At 32.0% G+C, this 14415-nt stretch overlaps 2 protein-coding genes across 19 annotated transcripts in view; one reads left to right on the forward strand and one right to left on the reverse strand.

Annotated features, from left to right (window-relative positions):
• LOC139520015 (uncharacterized) overlaps positions 1 to 14415 on the forward strand; it is a 197624-nt gene that overhangs the window by 130428 nt on the left and 52781 nt on the right. For 12 of the 18 annotated variants that reach the window (XM_071312389.1, XM_071312390.1, XM_071312394.1 and 9 more), the window contains exons 4-6: positions 1668 to 2600; positions 3671 to 3775; positions 10013 to 10110. The exons of 1 other annotated variant lie outside the window; for it this stretch is intronic. Coding sequence is in view for 9 of the 17 variants with exons in the window: in XM_071312388.1 (XP_071168489.1) it covers positions 1668 to 2096 (429 nt within the window). In the remaining 8 variants the exon portion in view is untranslated. Of the gene's footprint in view, positions 1 to 1667; positions 2602 to 3670; positions 3776 to 10012; positions 10111 to 10534; positions 11298 to 14415 lie in introns of those variants that run through there. 5 more of the 18 variants (XM_071312400.1, XM_071312397.1, XM_071312391.1 and 2 more) reach the window with 4 other exon arrangements.
• Positions 12727 to 13866, reverse strand: LOC139520017 (uncharacterized). The gene is made up of 2 exons (XM_071312402.1): positions 13680 to 13866; positions 12727 to 12990 (listed from the first exon to the last, which is right to left on the reverse strand). The coding sequence occupies exons 1-2, from the start codon at positions 13803 to 13805 to the stop codon at positions 12727 to 12729; spliced, it is 390 nt and encodes a 129-aa protein (XP_071168503.1). The 5' UTR covers positions 13806 to 13866.

The raw sequence follows: 14415 nt of genomic DNA on the forward strand, positions 1-14415 counted from the left end.
GGATACATCCGCCCTGCGCATTGTGTATCCTCAAGGATACACTCGCCGCGAAAGGGTTAATTAACTACATAAGTGAAATGTATAATGAAAGAAACAATTATAATGTCAATATATGAACTGTGTAATTGATGGCTCAACTTATAATGTTATATATATTATAACATATTTTTTGTAACATAAGCATAATATTTTAATTGATAATTTTAAAGAGGAGGCATGCTGTCAAAAATAGTATTATAATTAATACTAATAATCTATGTTTTTGTTTTTCTTTCAATGCTACATGTTTGTAGTGTTTAATGACTATCGTTTTGTATTTAATATGCCACTGTCTGTTTGTTTGTTTTTGTTGTATATTTTAGTAACAATCCTATTATTTGGATTTTATACTAATAAAATTCTTATTCTTATTATAAAATGATAGTGTGGATGGGGCATCTGTGTACTAGGGACACATTCTTGTTTTTTTTCTTACACATATTTCATTTCTCCAATGACAATGTGGGGACATGGGGTATGTGAGCGTGCTCACTAAGGTTCTTTAATACGATTTTGCAGACAATTATAAACTTGTGTGTAAGTGTATGGATCGTTCTTTGATATATGTATGCCTAATCTAACTGTATTTAGATTATTTTTTTTTATCCCAATTTCAAATTGGTCTACATTAAGGTCCAAAGGGTCTTAAATAAACTGAATTTGATTTTAACGAAAATTGAAATCTTTGGGTTCTTTTATATGCTAAATCTAAACCTGGTGTTAGATTTCTTTTGATTATGGGCCCAGTTTTCAAGTTGATCCAAATCGGGGTCCAAAATTAAACTTTGTTGATTTCAACAAAAATTAAATATATTGGGGTTTTTGATATGCTGAATTTAACCGTGTATTTAGATATTTGATTTTTTGGCCATATCAGCAAATTGGTCCATATTGAGGTCAAAAGGGTAAAAAATTAAACTTTGTTTGATTTCATCAAAAATTGAATTCTTAAGGTTCTTTGATATGCTGTATCTAACCACAAATTAAGATTTTGGATATTGGACCTAAATAGGTAAATTGTTATGCGTTACTTTTCTACATTGACTAGAGGTATAGGGGAGGGTTGAGATCTCCAAAAAATGTTTAATTAACCCGTCACATTATTAGGAGCCCCTGGACTTTGTTAGTCTTGTATGATTTTTAATTTAAGTTTCTTGTGTATAATTTATAGTTAAGTATGACGTCCATTATCACTGAACTAGTATATATATTTGTTTAGGGGCCAGTTGAAGGACACCTCTGGGTGCAGGAGTTTCTTGCTGACCTTCAGGGTTGTAGTCTCTTTGACACATTCCACATTTCCATTCTCAACTTTTAGATGTCCAAATTAAATTTTTTAAGTTCTTGGACCAATTTCATTCTCTGTCAGAAACCTATGCTGTGTCAAATATTTAATCACACTTCAAATTCTGAGCTGTATCGAGCATGAATGGTGTGTCCATGCATTGCAAATAAAGATTACTTTCTGATAAATTTGACCATGTTGAGGCACTTATATAACTCTTACTTTTGGTTATCAAATATAAACTGACTCAGCTTCATGATTTTATCTACGCAGCCTCAAGACTCAAGAGATGGTTTGAATCTCAATTTTATCTAGATTATCATAATATTTCTTATCTTTTCAGATGTTAAATGCTGATTCTCAGGGTAGTTTGTGGTTACCGAATAGCCAGTACACTGACACCAGTGAACATATAGACAATTCAGATATCCCTCATTATGATATTTCAGTGAAGCGTAAAGCACTTGATAATTTTTTGCAATCCTGTGGTCTTAGCCCTGTGAAGAAACAACTTAAAATCAACTGGAATCAATCATCCGAACACACCCAATATGACTATACAATGAAGATCGAACAGATATTTGTACAGGTGGTTAATGTTCTTGCACCAGGACAAGGAAGTCATCTTCTACATTCAGTCATGAATTTATCTCCTTCAACATCATCTGACAAAACGCTTGAAAATCTACAGCTTATGATTTATCATCTGATTGGGGAACACAGAGACAGATTTTGTCAGTATTTGCAAATAACTTTACTTTTAAAGAAATGAGTACTTATATTCCAGATTTAACAAAAGATAGATATACAGCAGCCAGAAAAAGGACAAGGACAGCCTGTATAAATTTCACCATATACCCGCAAAGGGTTGTCTGAACATCAAACTAAATGCTTTATTGATTTTGTTTTGTCTCCAAGCGTAATGACTGATTCACCATTTCTGGAAACAAAATTAAAACTATCAAATGGAGAACTTTATAAAGTACCTCAAATAATTTTGAATAGTGTTTGCTCTCGTGTTGTAGAACAGTACCAGACTTTTTGTAGGGAATCAGGAATTGGTGATGTGGCAAGTGACAGATCATATATGAGAATATTACAGCCCACTGAACCTAATATCAGAAAAAGTATGAAAGGTCTAGATAACTATGCAGCTGATGGAGCCAAAGATATTGATGACCTGAAGAAAATTGTAAATGTATTGGGCAAAGAATGGGAAGATGGTATATTCCAACAATTATCCAACTGTAAACAGTATTTAAAGCTTGATTATAAGGTTTGTTTTTGGTATAGATAAAGAAACATGCAATAATGTTATAATTCATGAGACATTAATCCCGTTAACGCAGAACACTAAAATATATTCAGAACAAGGTCCATAGGTGACTGCAGCCTTCAACAATGGAATCACACACTAAGTAAGCTAAGGACCAAAAAAAAAGAAGTTTGAAAGATGAATTAAATTTTGATTTGAAAATGTTGCAATGATATTTATATTTTCCTTACAGCTTTATGATTCTTTAAGAAATCCTACATGCGCCTAGGTGGCTGAGTTAGTCTAAGTAGTTATTACTGTAATCACTAGCCAGTCAACACTGAGCTTGTTATTTCGAATCCAGTGATTACAAGTGCACTCCATTTCAATGGAGGGTCAGTGGTTTTCTTCGGGCAATACGGCTTCCTACGCCAATAAAAACGTATTTCCTACACTCTTTCATGTCATTCTAAAATGAAAATAAACAAAGTTATCTACCTTGAATTGAATTTTTTTTTAACCTCTTTGCTTATACAGATGAACTGCATTGTTTATGTCTATTTTCTTTTTTTTTTTAAATCTGTGCTCTATGACGTCAGCGTGCAAAATGCAGATAAAGCCAAATAAAAACATATGTGTGGATTAAGTTACCCTACTTTTCAGTGGTTCAATGGTAATTTGGAATTAAAGCAATTTTCTAAAGAGTTAATATAATTCTTTTTCTCCAATGATAATATTTCACAATTCTATTGATGTTGTGGATAGTATAAAACTAGCATCAAAATTCAATTTTAATAAAAAAAAAAGAAAATAAGACAAACAATGAAGTTCATCAGTATAAACAAAGAGATTAAAATTTTTTTTAATTCAAGGTAGATAACTTTGTTTATTTTCATTTTAGAATGACATGAAAGAGTGTAGGAAATACGGCTAATCAATATATTTGTAAGATGATATACATACATGTAAGTGGGTCTCTCCTCAAATGTTAATATTTGCACAATAGATATTATAACCCATTCATTACCTATTGAAATATATATGTTAGTGAAATGAACAAATGTTATTGATATTTGATTTTTTTCTTTAAGGAAACAAAAGCAAATTTAGAGAAAATAAATCTGTGATTGAAAGAAGCGAAGGAAGAAACAGAACAAATCGGGAGGAATTGTCGGGACATTATCAAAACTTACCAGGTATGGTTTTAATACCTATTCTGATATTGGCCTGAAAGAACAATGTAAACAAGAAATTTTTAGGATGTCTTTATTATTGAGAAAACTGTGACAGAATAGTAATGGAAATGAGGAATGTGTAAAAGAGACAACAACCCCCTCAAAAGGCAGAAAACAGCCCACTGCCACCAATGAGTCTTCAACACAGCGAGAACATCCTACACCCCCTACTTGCTATAGGTATAGCAAATACAAATACACACACTTAAAATTTTGATAGCATAATTTGTATACAGCATTTCATGTAATGGCTAATTTATCGTTGATGTCCATTCTACCAAAATTGCAATCACAGAATATCAGGAATACCTTGAATCAATGGGAAAGTAATTTTTTCCTATAATGGTATGATTTTCATACAAATAAAACTACCTTGATTTATTGTTTGTATCTTAAAATTTCTACACATACTTGCATATTATGAAATGTTTGCTGAGCGCAGCCTGATACAACTGCAGAGGTTGAACCCTGAACAGTTGGGCCAAATTTTTTATGGTTTTTTATCTTGTCTACCTTTTGCCATTTCCGTTCTCTTACCACCAAATTTGATAAAACTTGTTCTCTATGTTCATTACCAACAAAGACACATCCAATTGGAATATAGGTATTTTCATTTTTAAAATAAAGGAGTAGGTTCAGTAAGACCCCTTTTTATCCCCAAAATATAGCAGTTTTACAAAATTGTGAAAATGTAATCTTTTAGCTATTTACTGGAAAGTAGAATGCTTATGCTACATAAATATGGGCTGTTTTTGACAATACAATGCACATATATCGGGTACTACCATCATTAAGTCATGCTAAATTACTGAAATCTTCACAATTTTAGCGTTTTAGTTAAATTTTAGACAGTTTCCGTCTTTAATGAAAGTGGCCGCATTTGTGTTCATTCATTATATTGAAATGTAAGTTGTATTTGATGATATTACATAACATATATAAAGGTTGAGGATGAACACGGATTCGGCTACTTTATAATTTTGACAAAAACCATATGAAAAGTGACGATTTTTGGCATATTTGATAGATTTTTCATATTAATGCTTGAAAGGGAGCGTTTTTAATGCCTAAATCAGTTAAAATCTTTCACATAAACTAATTGAATCAATTGAAATAGACACTTAAGTGTTTAAAAATGTTCAAAATCTTTCGTTAGATGAACCTGAAATTTGAGGCCAAAATTGGCCCTTACCGAACCTACTCCTTTCATGTTTCTCACTTATTATGTAATTTAAGCAAAACAATCTTTTAAATTCTGTATACTTTGTCCCCCCCATCCCCCCCCTTTTTCCTAACATAAAATCATGGATCTGACCCTAATACCAGAGAGAGAATACCAGGGAGAGAAGATTGCCACATTCAAACACCAGATTTTGAATTGATAATTAGCAGAAACATAAATAATGTACAGATTTTGTTATATTGCATGTCTATCTAAAATTTCATAATTTAAAACAAAATATCCTCAAAGTTGTTATTGACTCCCTTACACATGTAGTTCATTGCTTTCGGATTTTTTTAAGAAGTGTAACTAGACATATACTAACAGAAATAATATTAGGAATACACGTTACATTCATAAACAAAAAAATAAAGTTTCTATAGGCATAAGAATGTATAAACTAAACTTTGTCAGATGAATAGGTCCAATTTGGAAGGCAAATTTCAGCTTTTTATTGCTCTGCTTGGCTATGAAAAATATAAAATAAACTATCGCACAACTTTGCACCAAAAAGATTTTTTATCTTTTTAGTTTGATATGTATGAACTTGTCAAAATGTTAAAATTTTTAATAGGTGCAAGTATAGTAAGGTCGTCAAAATTTAGAAAAAACATAAAAATTTCTGTATTTTTGCTTATTTCCCCAGGTATGACGTCATTTGCCACTACCATTGTGACGTCATTGAACTTTTTTTTTTTTTTTTTTTTTTTTTTTAAGATAAAAACAGTTTTTATTAATCATTGAATCATATTCAAATAATTTATGGAGAAAAAACTGCTCTGTAAGAATTTTTTTTATCTTATAAACTTGGGCTATTATAGGCCATTATAGTCCCTACTCCTTTGTCATAAAATAGGTTTCTGACACAAAACAAATATCAAGATCTTACAAATCTATTGCTCAATACTGTGCAATTAAAGATTTCTTCTTAAAACTTTAAAAAAAAATTGAAAAAAAATTGAACCCCTTATAAAAATTGGAACCTCCCAAAACTTTTTGAAATCCCCATTGGAACAATTACCCCCACACTTGATCTTTGCCTTTCCCTTGTAGTATGGAACCTTGTACAATTTCAGAGAGATCCATACCCTTAAACACAAGTTATTATCTGGAAACTAAATATGTGCTCAATTTTGGCCCTTTTTTTTGGATCCAATTCCTGCATGAATGGGGTATCAACCCCCAAACTCAATCCAAGCCTTCCTTTTGTGATATGAAACCTTGTGGTACAGTGTCAGATAGATCCATACATTTTGTACTCTTACATACAAGCTATTGTCCAGAAACTACAAAAATGTGTTTTTGTCCCTTAATTCCAAAACTGTTGGCGCCATAACCCCCAAATTGAAACCAAACCTTCTACTTGTGGTATTAAACATTGTGGAATAATTTCAGAGCAATTGAAATACTTATAGGTTGCACTTTGTAAATACAGCTGTTTCTCAAAACACGCCTCTTTTGGGGAGTAATTGAATATTCATAGAAAATTGATTTTGTTTACATACTGGTTCCCAGTTATGCTCTCTGTGTTCCATATCGCAGAGACAGAACTTGGGAATGTTACCAGTAAATAAACACGTGCATATTGTTTACATTGAAATCTGTGGTAACCTTTCATTCGAGGTAGGGGTAGTTAAGAAAATTAGTATAAGTTTAAACTCTGAGAAGTTCAGGGCATATAAACGTTGAAAATATGCCGCACAGCCCTATATTTTGACCTTTGAAAAAAAATGTGGTGCATATGAACTTTCAATTCTAGGATAAGATTTTTTTCAAAACTTCATAGTAAAAGTGGTACAGTTTTAGCCGTAAAAGGAGTTCCTATGGGAAATTGCATTGTCAATATTTACAGAAATGCAACCTATATAGGGTGAAAAAGGGGAACATTCAGAATTTAACCAAATTTGCTTTATTTCACAGATTTTAAAGAAATTAACTCAAATAAGAAGTTTTATAAATATTTAATGAAGATTGATAGAATCCTGGGCCTTAAATATGATGACTCAGCATACATTCACAGTTTACAGTATGCAAAGTTTACTCAAAGTCCTGGATACAAAATTAAATCATAATATTTGCATATTTGTAAGTTAAATTGTTAAGAAGTGCTTATATTTACTCTTCGCAGTCATTGAAACTCATAGATCCTTCCTGAATATTATTTATGGGGTATTTGTGTCCTTTCGATAACCCAAAAGTAAGCCGCAACACCTAAATCTGCTTTTTTGTCACCACGGCATAATAAATACAAGCTAGAAAAACAAAAATATCTCAAGAAAACTTACAATAGTGTGTTCTATCCTGAATATGTACTAAATATTCCAAATTGCTAGAAACAGCAGAATGATTTAGGAAATTTGAGGCCCCAGGGGCAAAAAACATAGAAAATTGCCTACCCCCTGTGTCATAAAACAAATAATTTAACTTGTAAATGCTATGATTTTATGATTTTAAAGTTCTTGATATAGAAAACAATAACTATTCTTGGAAGTTATGCAAAAATCAGATGTTAGCAGTCATCTCTACAACATTTTAAGTGAATTTATCAGACCTGCCAACTATCCCGATTTTCGCGGTATCATCCCGATTTTTATCCCTCAACCCGAATCCCGATATCGGGATCGTAAAACTAGTCAAAATCCCGATTTTCACCAAATATACCTGAAAAAATTATTGTTTACCGATTTTGAAGTTTTTCTGATCAATTTTTAAAAATCTATAATTTTACCTGGGGACATATTATGACAAGTTAACGACCCTACGCTAATCAACAGTCACAACAGGTGTCATAATTATTGGTTGTATGTAATCAGATTACCTAATGGGTCGTAACAGTCCTCAAAATTAATTTGTATACACAAATTTGGTCAAACAGCCTTTCATTTTTAATCAATTTATCATACAAGCACAATTTGCAACATTTGCCGTAGTTCCACAACAAAATCATAATTAATTGAAAGATGAGAACTGTAATGAACTCTCAAGAAAACATCTTCTATCTTGAAATCTGTTTAATTTTTGAAACCACACATCGTGTGTCTGTTGATTTAAAATGGACGCCATTTTGTATTCACTTCTACTGTGTTACTGTATAAGCCTCCGCCAGTAAGAGCACCTCTGAATACAAAGAAAGATAACTCAAATTTTATCCATTTTCTCATTGACACTGATAAGACCATAAGCAAGACTAATTCAAAATCTGTCTTCATCCTTCTAACTTTAGGACATGTAGTTTTAGGTCTTTTGAGTCAAGATTCATAGATAAAAAGGTCTTTGGAGGGGAAAAGGGGGGTCTCTACTTTGAATCCTTTATTTTTAATACCATTTTTCTCTATTCTTCAGTTATTTTGTCAATTTTATAAATTAATAGCACAAGAATAATGCAAATAAAAGAAATCAAAGCCTACAAGCTCATCAGTAATATACCTAAAGAAAAAAGAAGAGAACTTAGACTATTTTAGGAGTAAAAAACAATGCACACAGAAAAGTCGCTAAAATTGTAACCCTTAAAAATCTAGACGCGCGCTAAATCCCCCATGGAGATTTTCAAAAGTTGGCAGGTCTGATTTATATCTCAGACTGGTATCTGCATACATACAACTATTGCAAATATGGCTTTGTTTGAACACTTCTAGTATATATAGTAGCTAAATTGTGTCAGATATATGGTTACAGATGATACTGTTGTGACAAGAATTCTAAATTGACCATTTGAGGCAGAAAATGTGTCCTTCAATTGACAAATAGGCATACAGTAAGATGTGGACTGGAGACAGAGGCTGGATTGGATACTTTATATAATCTTGAATGTTGTAATGATTGACTGCTAAACATTACATTTATGATATTCTGATATGCTTTCAATATGTTATCAAAACAGTTTTTAACAGGTTCTAGGCATTTTTTATCAGAAAATATGCAAATAGGGTAAGCTGGCAATAATTAAAGTTTTGATTTCAAATTCTTTTAAAAATTGAAACAGGGGAGGGGGTATAAAATGTATAGTAAAGAAAAATTTAGAGTATACACTGATTTCTTTAAGACTTTAATTCTGATAAATGAGTATTAATGTGAGAAAAACTGATTTTAGAGAGTTTTCTATTTGAATAAATGTCTGTATAGGTTGCACTTTGTAAATACAGCTGTTTCTCAAAACACGCCTCTTTTGGGGAGTAATTGAATATTCATAGAAAATTGATTTTGTTTACATACTGGTTCCCAGTTATGCTCTCTGTGTTCCATATCGCAGAGACAGAACTTGGGAATGTTACCAGTAAATAAACACGTGCATATTGTTTACATTGAAATCTGTGGTAACCTTTCATTCGAGGTAGGGGTAGTTAAGAAAATTAGTATAAGTTTAAACTCTGAGAAGTTCAGGGCATATAAACGTTGAAAATATGCCGCACAGCCCTATATTTTGACCTTTGAAAAAAAATGTGGTGCATATGAACTTTCAATTCTAGGATAAGATTTTTTTCAAAACTTCATAGTAAAAGTGGTACAGTTTTAGCCGTAAAAGGAGTTCCTATGGGAAATTGCATTGTCAATATTTACAGAAATGCAACCTTATACACAAGTTATTACCCTGAAAGTAGAAAAATGCTTGTTTAGGACCTCTTTTGGGGCCCTTATTCCAGTTATAAACAGTTGGAACCATCATCCTGAAAATCAATCCCAACCTTCTTTTCGTGGTATTGAGGCTTCTTATACATTGTTATAAAATTTCAAATATCCATTCACGTAAACTAAAGTTATTGTCCGGAAACCAATGTGTCTTCAAAGAACGCAGAGGACTACGACATCATACCATTATATGATTCCAAAAATTGTTTTGTGGGTGTATAAAAATAGCTGTAATGTATTTTGCCCTTGATAATGTAAATACTCACATATTAAAGTGTTCAGAAAAAGTTTAAATAAGGTTGCTGAAATTCATTATTGTAATTGCAAAATAACTGTGTGTTTTATTATAGGAATCTGAGGAGATAAAATCCAACAGTCCGAATCAACAAGTGAAGAAAAACAGACTGAACTTTTACTTCAGAAGACAGAAAATAAAGACAAAGAAGAGGTAGATAAATGTTTATTGTCTGTCTTAATTTACATTGAGTATTCCTGACAAAGGTGAATCTCAGAAGCCCCTCTACTACACCAAATTTATAAAATATGATTTTCATTTTTTAGCCCTGAAGAGATACTGCCACTGCTTGTGGACTCCTAGTCTCCGAGAGTATCATCAGCTCAGGAGTCAGTGCATTGGAATTGACATGTATTATGAAACATAAAAAAAACAACACAAAAGAGCACATAAATTTTAAAGGTTACCATTGCATATGCCATTCAGAATATAACCAATTAACCAAACATTTAGACTGTTGAAAAAATTATTTATTGGTATCAGCCGTGCTGTACCAATTCATTAAAATTTGATGCAGCTTGTAGAAATTTAATAAAACTTCTAAATAACCAATATATTTATTTTTATTTGTTTACAGATATATACAAGAATTATAGTCATTTCGTACCCCATATTTCGTACTTTGCAAAAACCATTTCATACCCTGACCATTTCATACCTTGACCATTTCAAATATTAACATGTAATAACAATTCGTACCTCATGGAAGAATCTCATGGAAGATTAATATGTATGCCATTTCGTACCTCATCGAATATTTATATGTAATACCATTTTGTACCGCATGGAAGATAACTATGCAGTGGCGTAGCTAGGTCATTTTTATATGTACGCCTGAACCTTGGCGAGGGGTCTGAGGACCCCAAACGGGTCCATGTCAAACACTTGCTGGTAGTAGGTTAGAGCTAAGGAGCGAAGCCCCCGGAGGATAACGATTAATCAAGAATGGATACCATTCCTGTCATTAAAAAATCACCAGTTGCAACATGCTTTAGAATCTAAATGGTGTATTTGTTATGTTAAATTATTCATTTTGTTAATTTGAAATATAATGGTCATTGGATTTAGAGAAAATGTCAAAACCAGTAACTTTGAAATATGTTTAAAGAGAGCCGTAGGGGCACTGAACCAACAAAAACTCCTCGTCTGAGATTTTCTCTGCACGAAGAGTATCCATTTATCATTCCATTACAGGATTTATACAAAAAACATTTTCTTTAAATATTTTTCTTGATCTCGAATATTAGTTTCGGCCCAAGTTTCATGACAAACTATGAAGGTTAATATGCATTTATTATTTTTTTAAAAGCCATGCAGTCTCTCAGTATAATACTGAAAAATGAATAAACATTGAACGTCCATTATCACTGAACTAGTACATTTTTGTTTAGCATGTTTAGGGGCCAGCTGAAGCACGCCTCCAGGTGTGAGAGTTTCTCGCTACATTGAAGACCCATTGCCATTGGTGGCCTTTGGCTGTTGTCTACTCTTTGGTCTGGTTGTTGTCTCTTTAACAAATTCCCTATTTGCATTCTATATTTTACTTTCAAAACTTTGCTTCAGACAAAAAATGTAAAAAATGCTTGGATTCTGCTAAAGTTTCATTTAATTCGATGAAATGTTGACAAAGAAATTGTGTAAAAAATGTAAGCCCCATGCAGACTATTATCTAATAGTACCTGTTAATTTTTGTCTGTAAAACACTGGAAAATTAACTCCATATAATTTCAATACTATGCTCTCAGTCACTTTACTCTTTTGGCCATAAGCAGTTTCTGTTCAACTATCGTAAAATTTCACAAAGGTTTGGCAAAGTTATTGTTATTTAAAAAAAACTAGTTGAACAACATACTGAACCTAAATATTGACGCCGCCAACGAAATCTAGGATCGCCATGTCTCGATTTTGAGTCATAAATAATATGTCACCGTCCGGGGCCACAAAACTGTAAACCACAAAACGAATCTCAGCAGATAATGAATTTCTTTAAACAAATGAGAAGTGAGTATAGAACTCACAGTATAGATTCAGACTTGACAGAAAATGAACAAATAGATAATATACATGATACCATTTGGCTGAAAAGTAAATTTCATCTATTTGATCCCCAATTACAAGCAAATGAAGAAAGAATTATAAAACTGATGTGTGTCTAACAAGTTCTTTTTATTTTCTTTAGATTCATTTTTTTTTTTAAATCAAAATTCAAGTGTACGCCCGGGCGTTTTGACGTAAACGTAGCTACGCGCCTGCTATGTATGCTTTTTGTACCTCATGGAAGATTATTATGTATGGCATTTCATTTTTATGTGTTGCGTGTCTTGGTGAGACTGTTTCAAAGACGTATAGTCCACATGTGCATAATAAACAATTACTCAATCATGAATAATTAAAAAAAACAAACAGACTTAATAAATATTTTATTGTACTGTTGGTATGCATATACAAAACAATATAAACAGAAAGCACTAATAAAAACAATCATATAATGCCAAAATGGCAAACGAGCACAAAAACATGAGATAAAACATGAGATAAAAACATGAGATCTTCTGCACTACATATGTAAATGTCTTATCTATGTCTTATCTATGAAGCATTGTAATTAATTTAGTGTGTACGTGCTTAAAATATTGCACCTGTTTGAGCTTTTTAAAATTTACCAATTAGTCATCTTAACACAAGAAAATAGGAAAGTGATAAAAAAAAAACCTGTCTCGGATTTAGACTCAGGACTATTTAATTTATTTTTAAAATGTTATACTTGTTTCATATTTTTTTTTCCTTTGCTTCAACTTCAAAATCTTTCCTATGACATAATTGTGCGTTATCTTCACCAGTACGAATGAATGGGTGTATCGAAAACATCTGGTAGAATGGTTTACTGATGATCTTGAAAGTTGCATCCATGTACCACACTTTGGCTGAGGATAAAACGTCTAACTGGCTATCAGTGGCAAAAATGAGGTGTCGATTGCTGTCAACAACAACATCTTTCTTGAAAAAGTTCTCTGGTAGAAAGTCATAGTTGATCTGAAATAGGGAATAAATACTATTATATTACAATGTATATTTATTGTAATGAACAAATTAGTACAATGTATTTTTATTGTAATAAACAAATTAGTACAATGGATAATGCTATAAAATGTTTTATATTTGCTGTGAGGTTGGGTTTTGCACAATGTTGTTTTTACACTTCAATTATGTCTCATTGGCACTTATACCACATCTTCTTATATCAATTTTATTATATTTTCGGATAAATAATTGCACATTGTTGAAGGACGCACTAATCTTCATGTTGCTGAGCTGTGTTTTTACACTTCAATTATGTCTCATTGGCTTTCATACCACATCTTATATCAATTTTATTATATTTTCGGATAAATAATTGCACATTGTTGAAGGACGCACTAATCTTCATGTTGCTGAGCTGTGTTTTTACACTTCAATTATGTCTCATTGGCACTCATACCATATCTTCTTATATCAATTTTATTATATTTTCGGATAAATAATTGCACATTGTTGAAGGACGCACTAATCTTCATGTTGCTGAGCTGTACGTGTTTTTACACTTCAATTATGTCTCATTGGCACTCATACCACATCTTATATCAATTTTATTTATATTTTCGGATAATAAATTACATATCATATAATTATTGTAAATAATCTGATAATACTGGAAGAAACCATTCACTTACTTTAAATCATACCTCAAAGTTTAAATCTGTTGGATCTTTTGGTCTGCTTTTCTCACGTAGACGGTTAGTGGACGTCTGAAGGTTGTGTACATTAGGTCTGCTACCTGCTGGGGCTGTATGGTCGGAATGACTAACCATGGCATCATTGACTATCTGTACTGCTGGCTTGAAGGCATTGGTTGTGGCTTCTTGCTTAGACAGTGAATGGAAAAATATGTTAAGTTTGATTTCATATGAAACAAGATCAATTTAGTAAAATTTACTGGAACAAATATTAAGTTATATAAATAGTTTCTTTCTATCTATGTCAGTTGAACTCTGGTTGATAGTTGTCTACTTTGAAATCATACCACATCGCCTTTTTTGTATATCTTTCAAATAATTCTAAATGTTGATAACATGGAAATGTAAACTGTTATTTTAAATTATGTTCTCGATATTTACATAGGTATGTTATAAAAATTAATAGGTAAATACCTGTGAAACTATCTTCAGTTTGATAATTGCTCCAGGAGCTGAGTCATGGTTGTGTTGATGAGAACCTGGTCTGAAATTTGAACCGGACTGGATAACTGTTGCTGGACATCTAGATTTGTTTGAACGTCCAGAGCACCACCAATATATTGAACCATTTTGTCGCTGACGCTGAAAAAAATGACAAAATTATGAACAAGTGGAAATAAACCCTTTTCATGCATGCATGGTACAAAGAAAGACAAAACAATTACATGTAGCATTATTGAGGGTA

Source organism: Mytilus edulis, chromosome 4 (genome assembly GCF_963676685.1).
Source record: "Mytilus edulis chromosome 4, xbMytEdul2.2, whole genome shotgun sequence".
NCBI classification, from domain to species: domain Eukaryota; kingdom Metazoa; phylum Mollusca; class Bivalvia; order Mytilida; family Mytilidae; genus Mytilus; species Mytilus edulis.

Coding starts and splice junctions, on each gene's coding strand:
- LOC139520017 (XM_071312402.1), bottom strand. CDS start 13,805: ATGGTTAGTCATTCCGACCATACAGCCCCAGCAGGTAGCAGACCTAAT. Junction 12,991..13,679: donor CAACAGATTTAAACTTTGAG/GTATGATTTAAA, acceptor TCCCTATTTCAG/ATCAACTATGACTTTCTACC.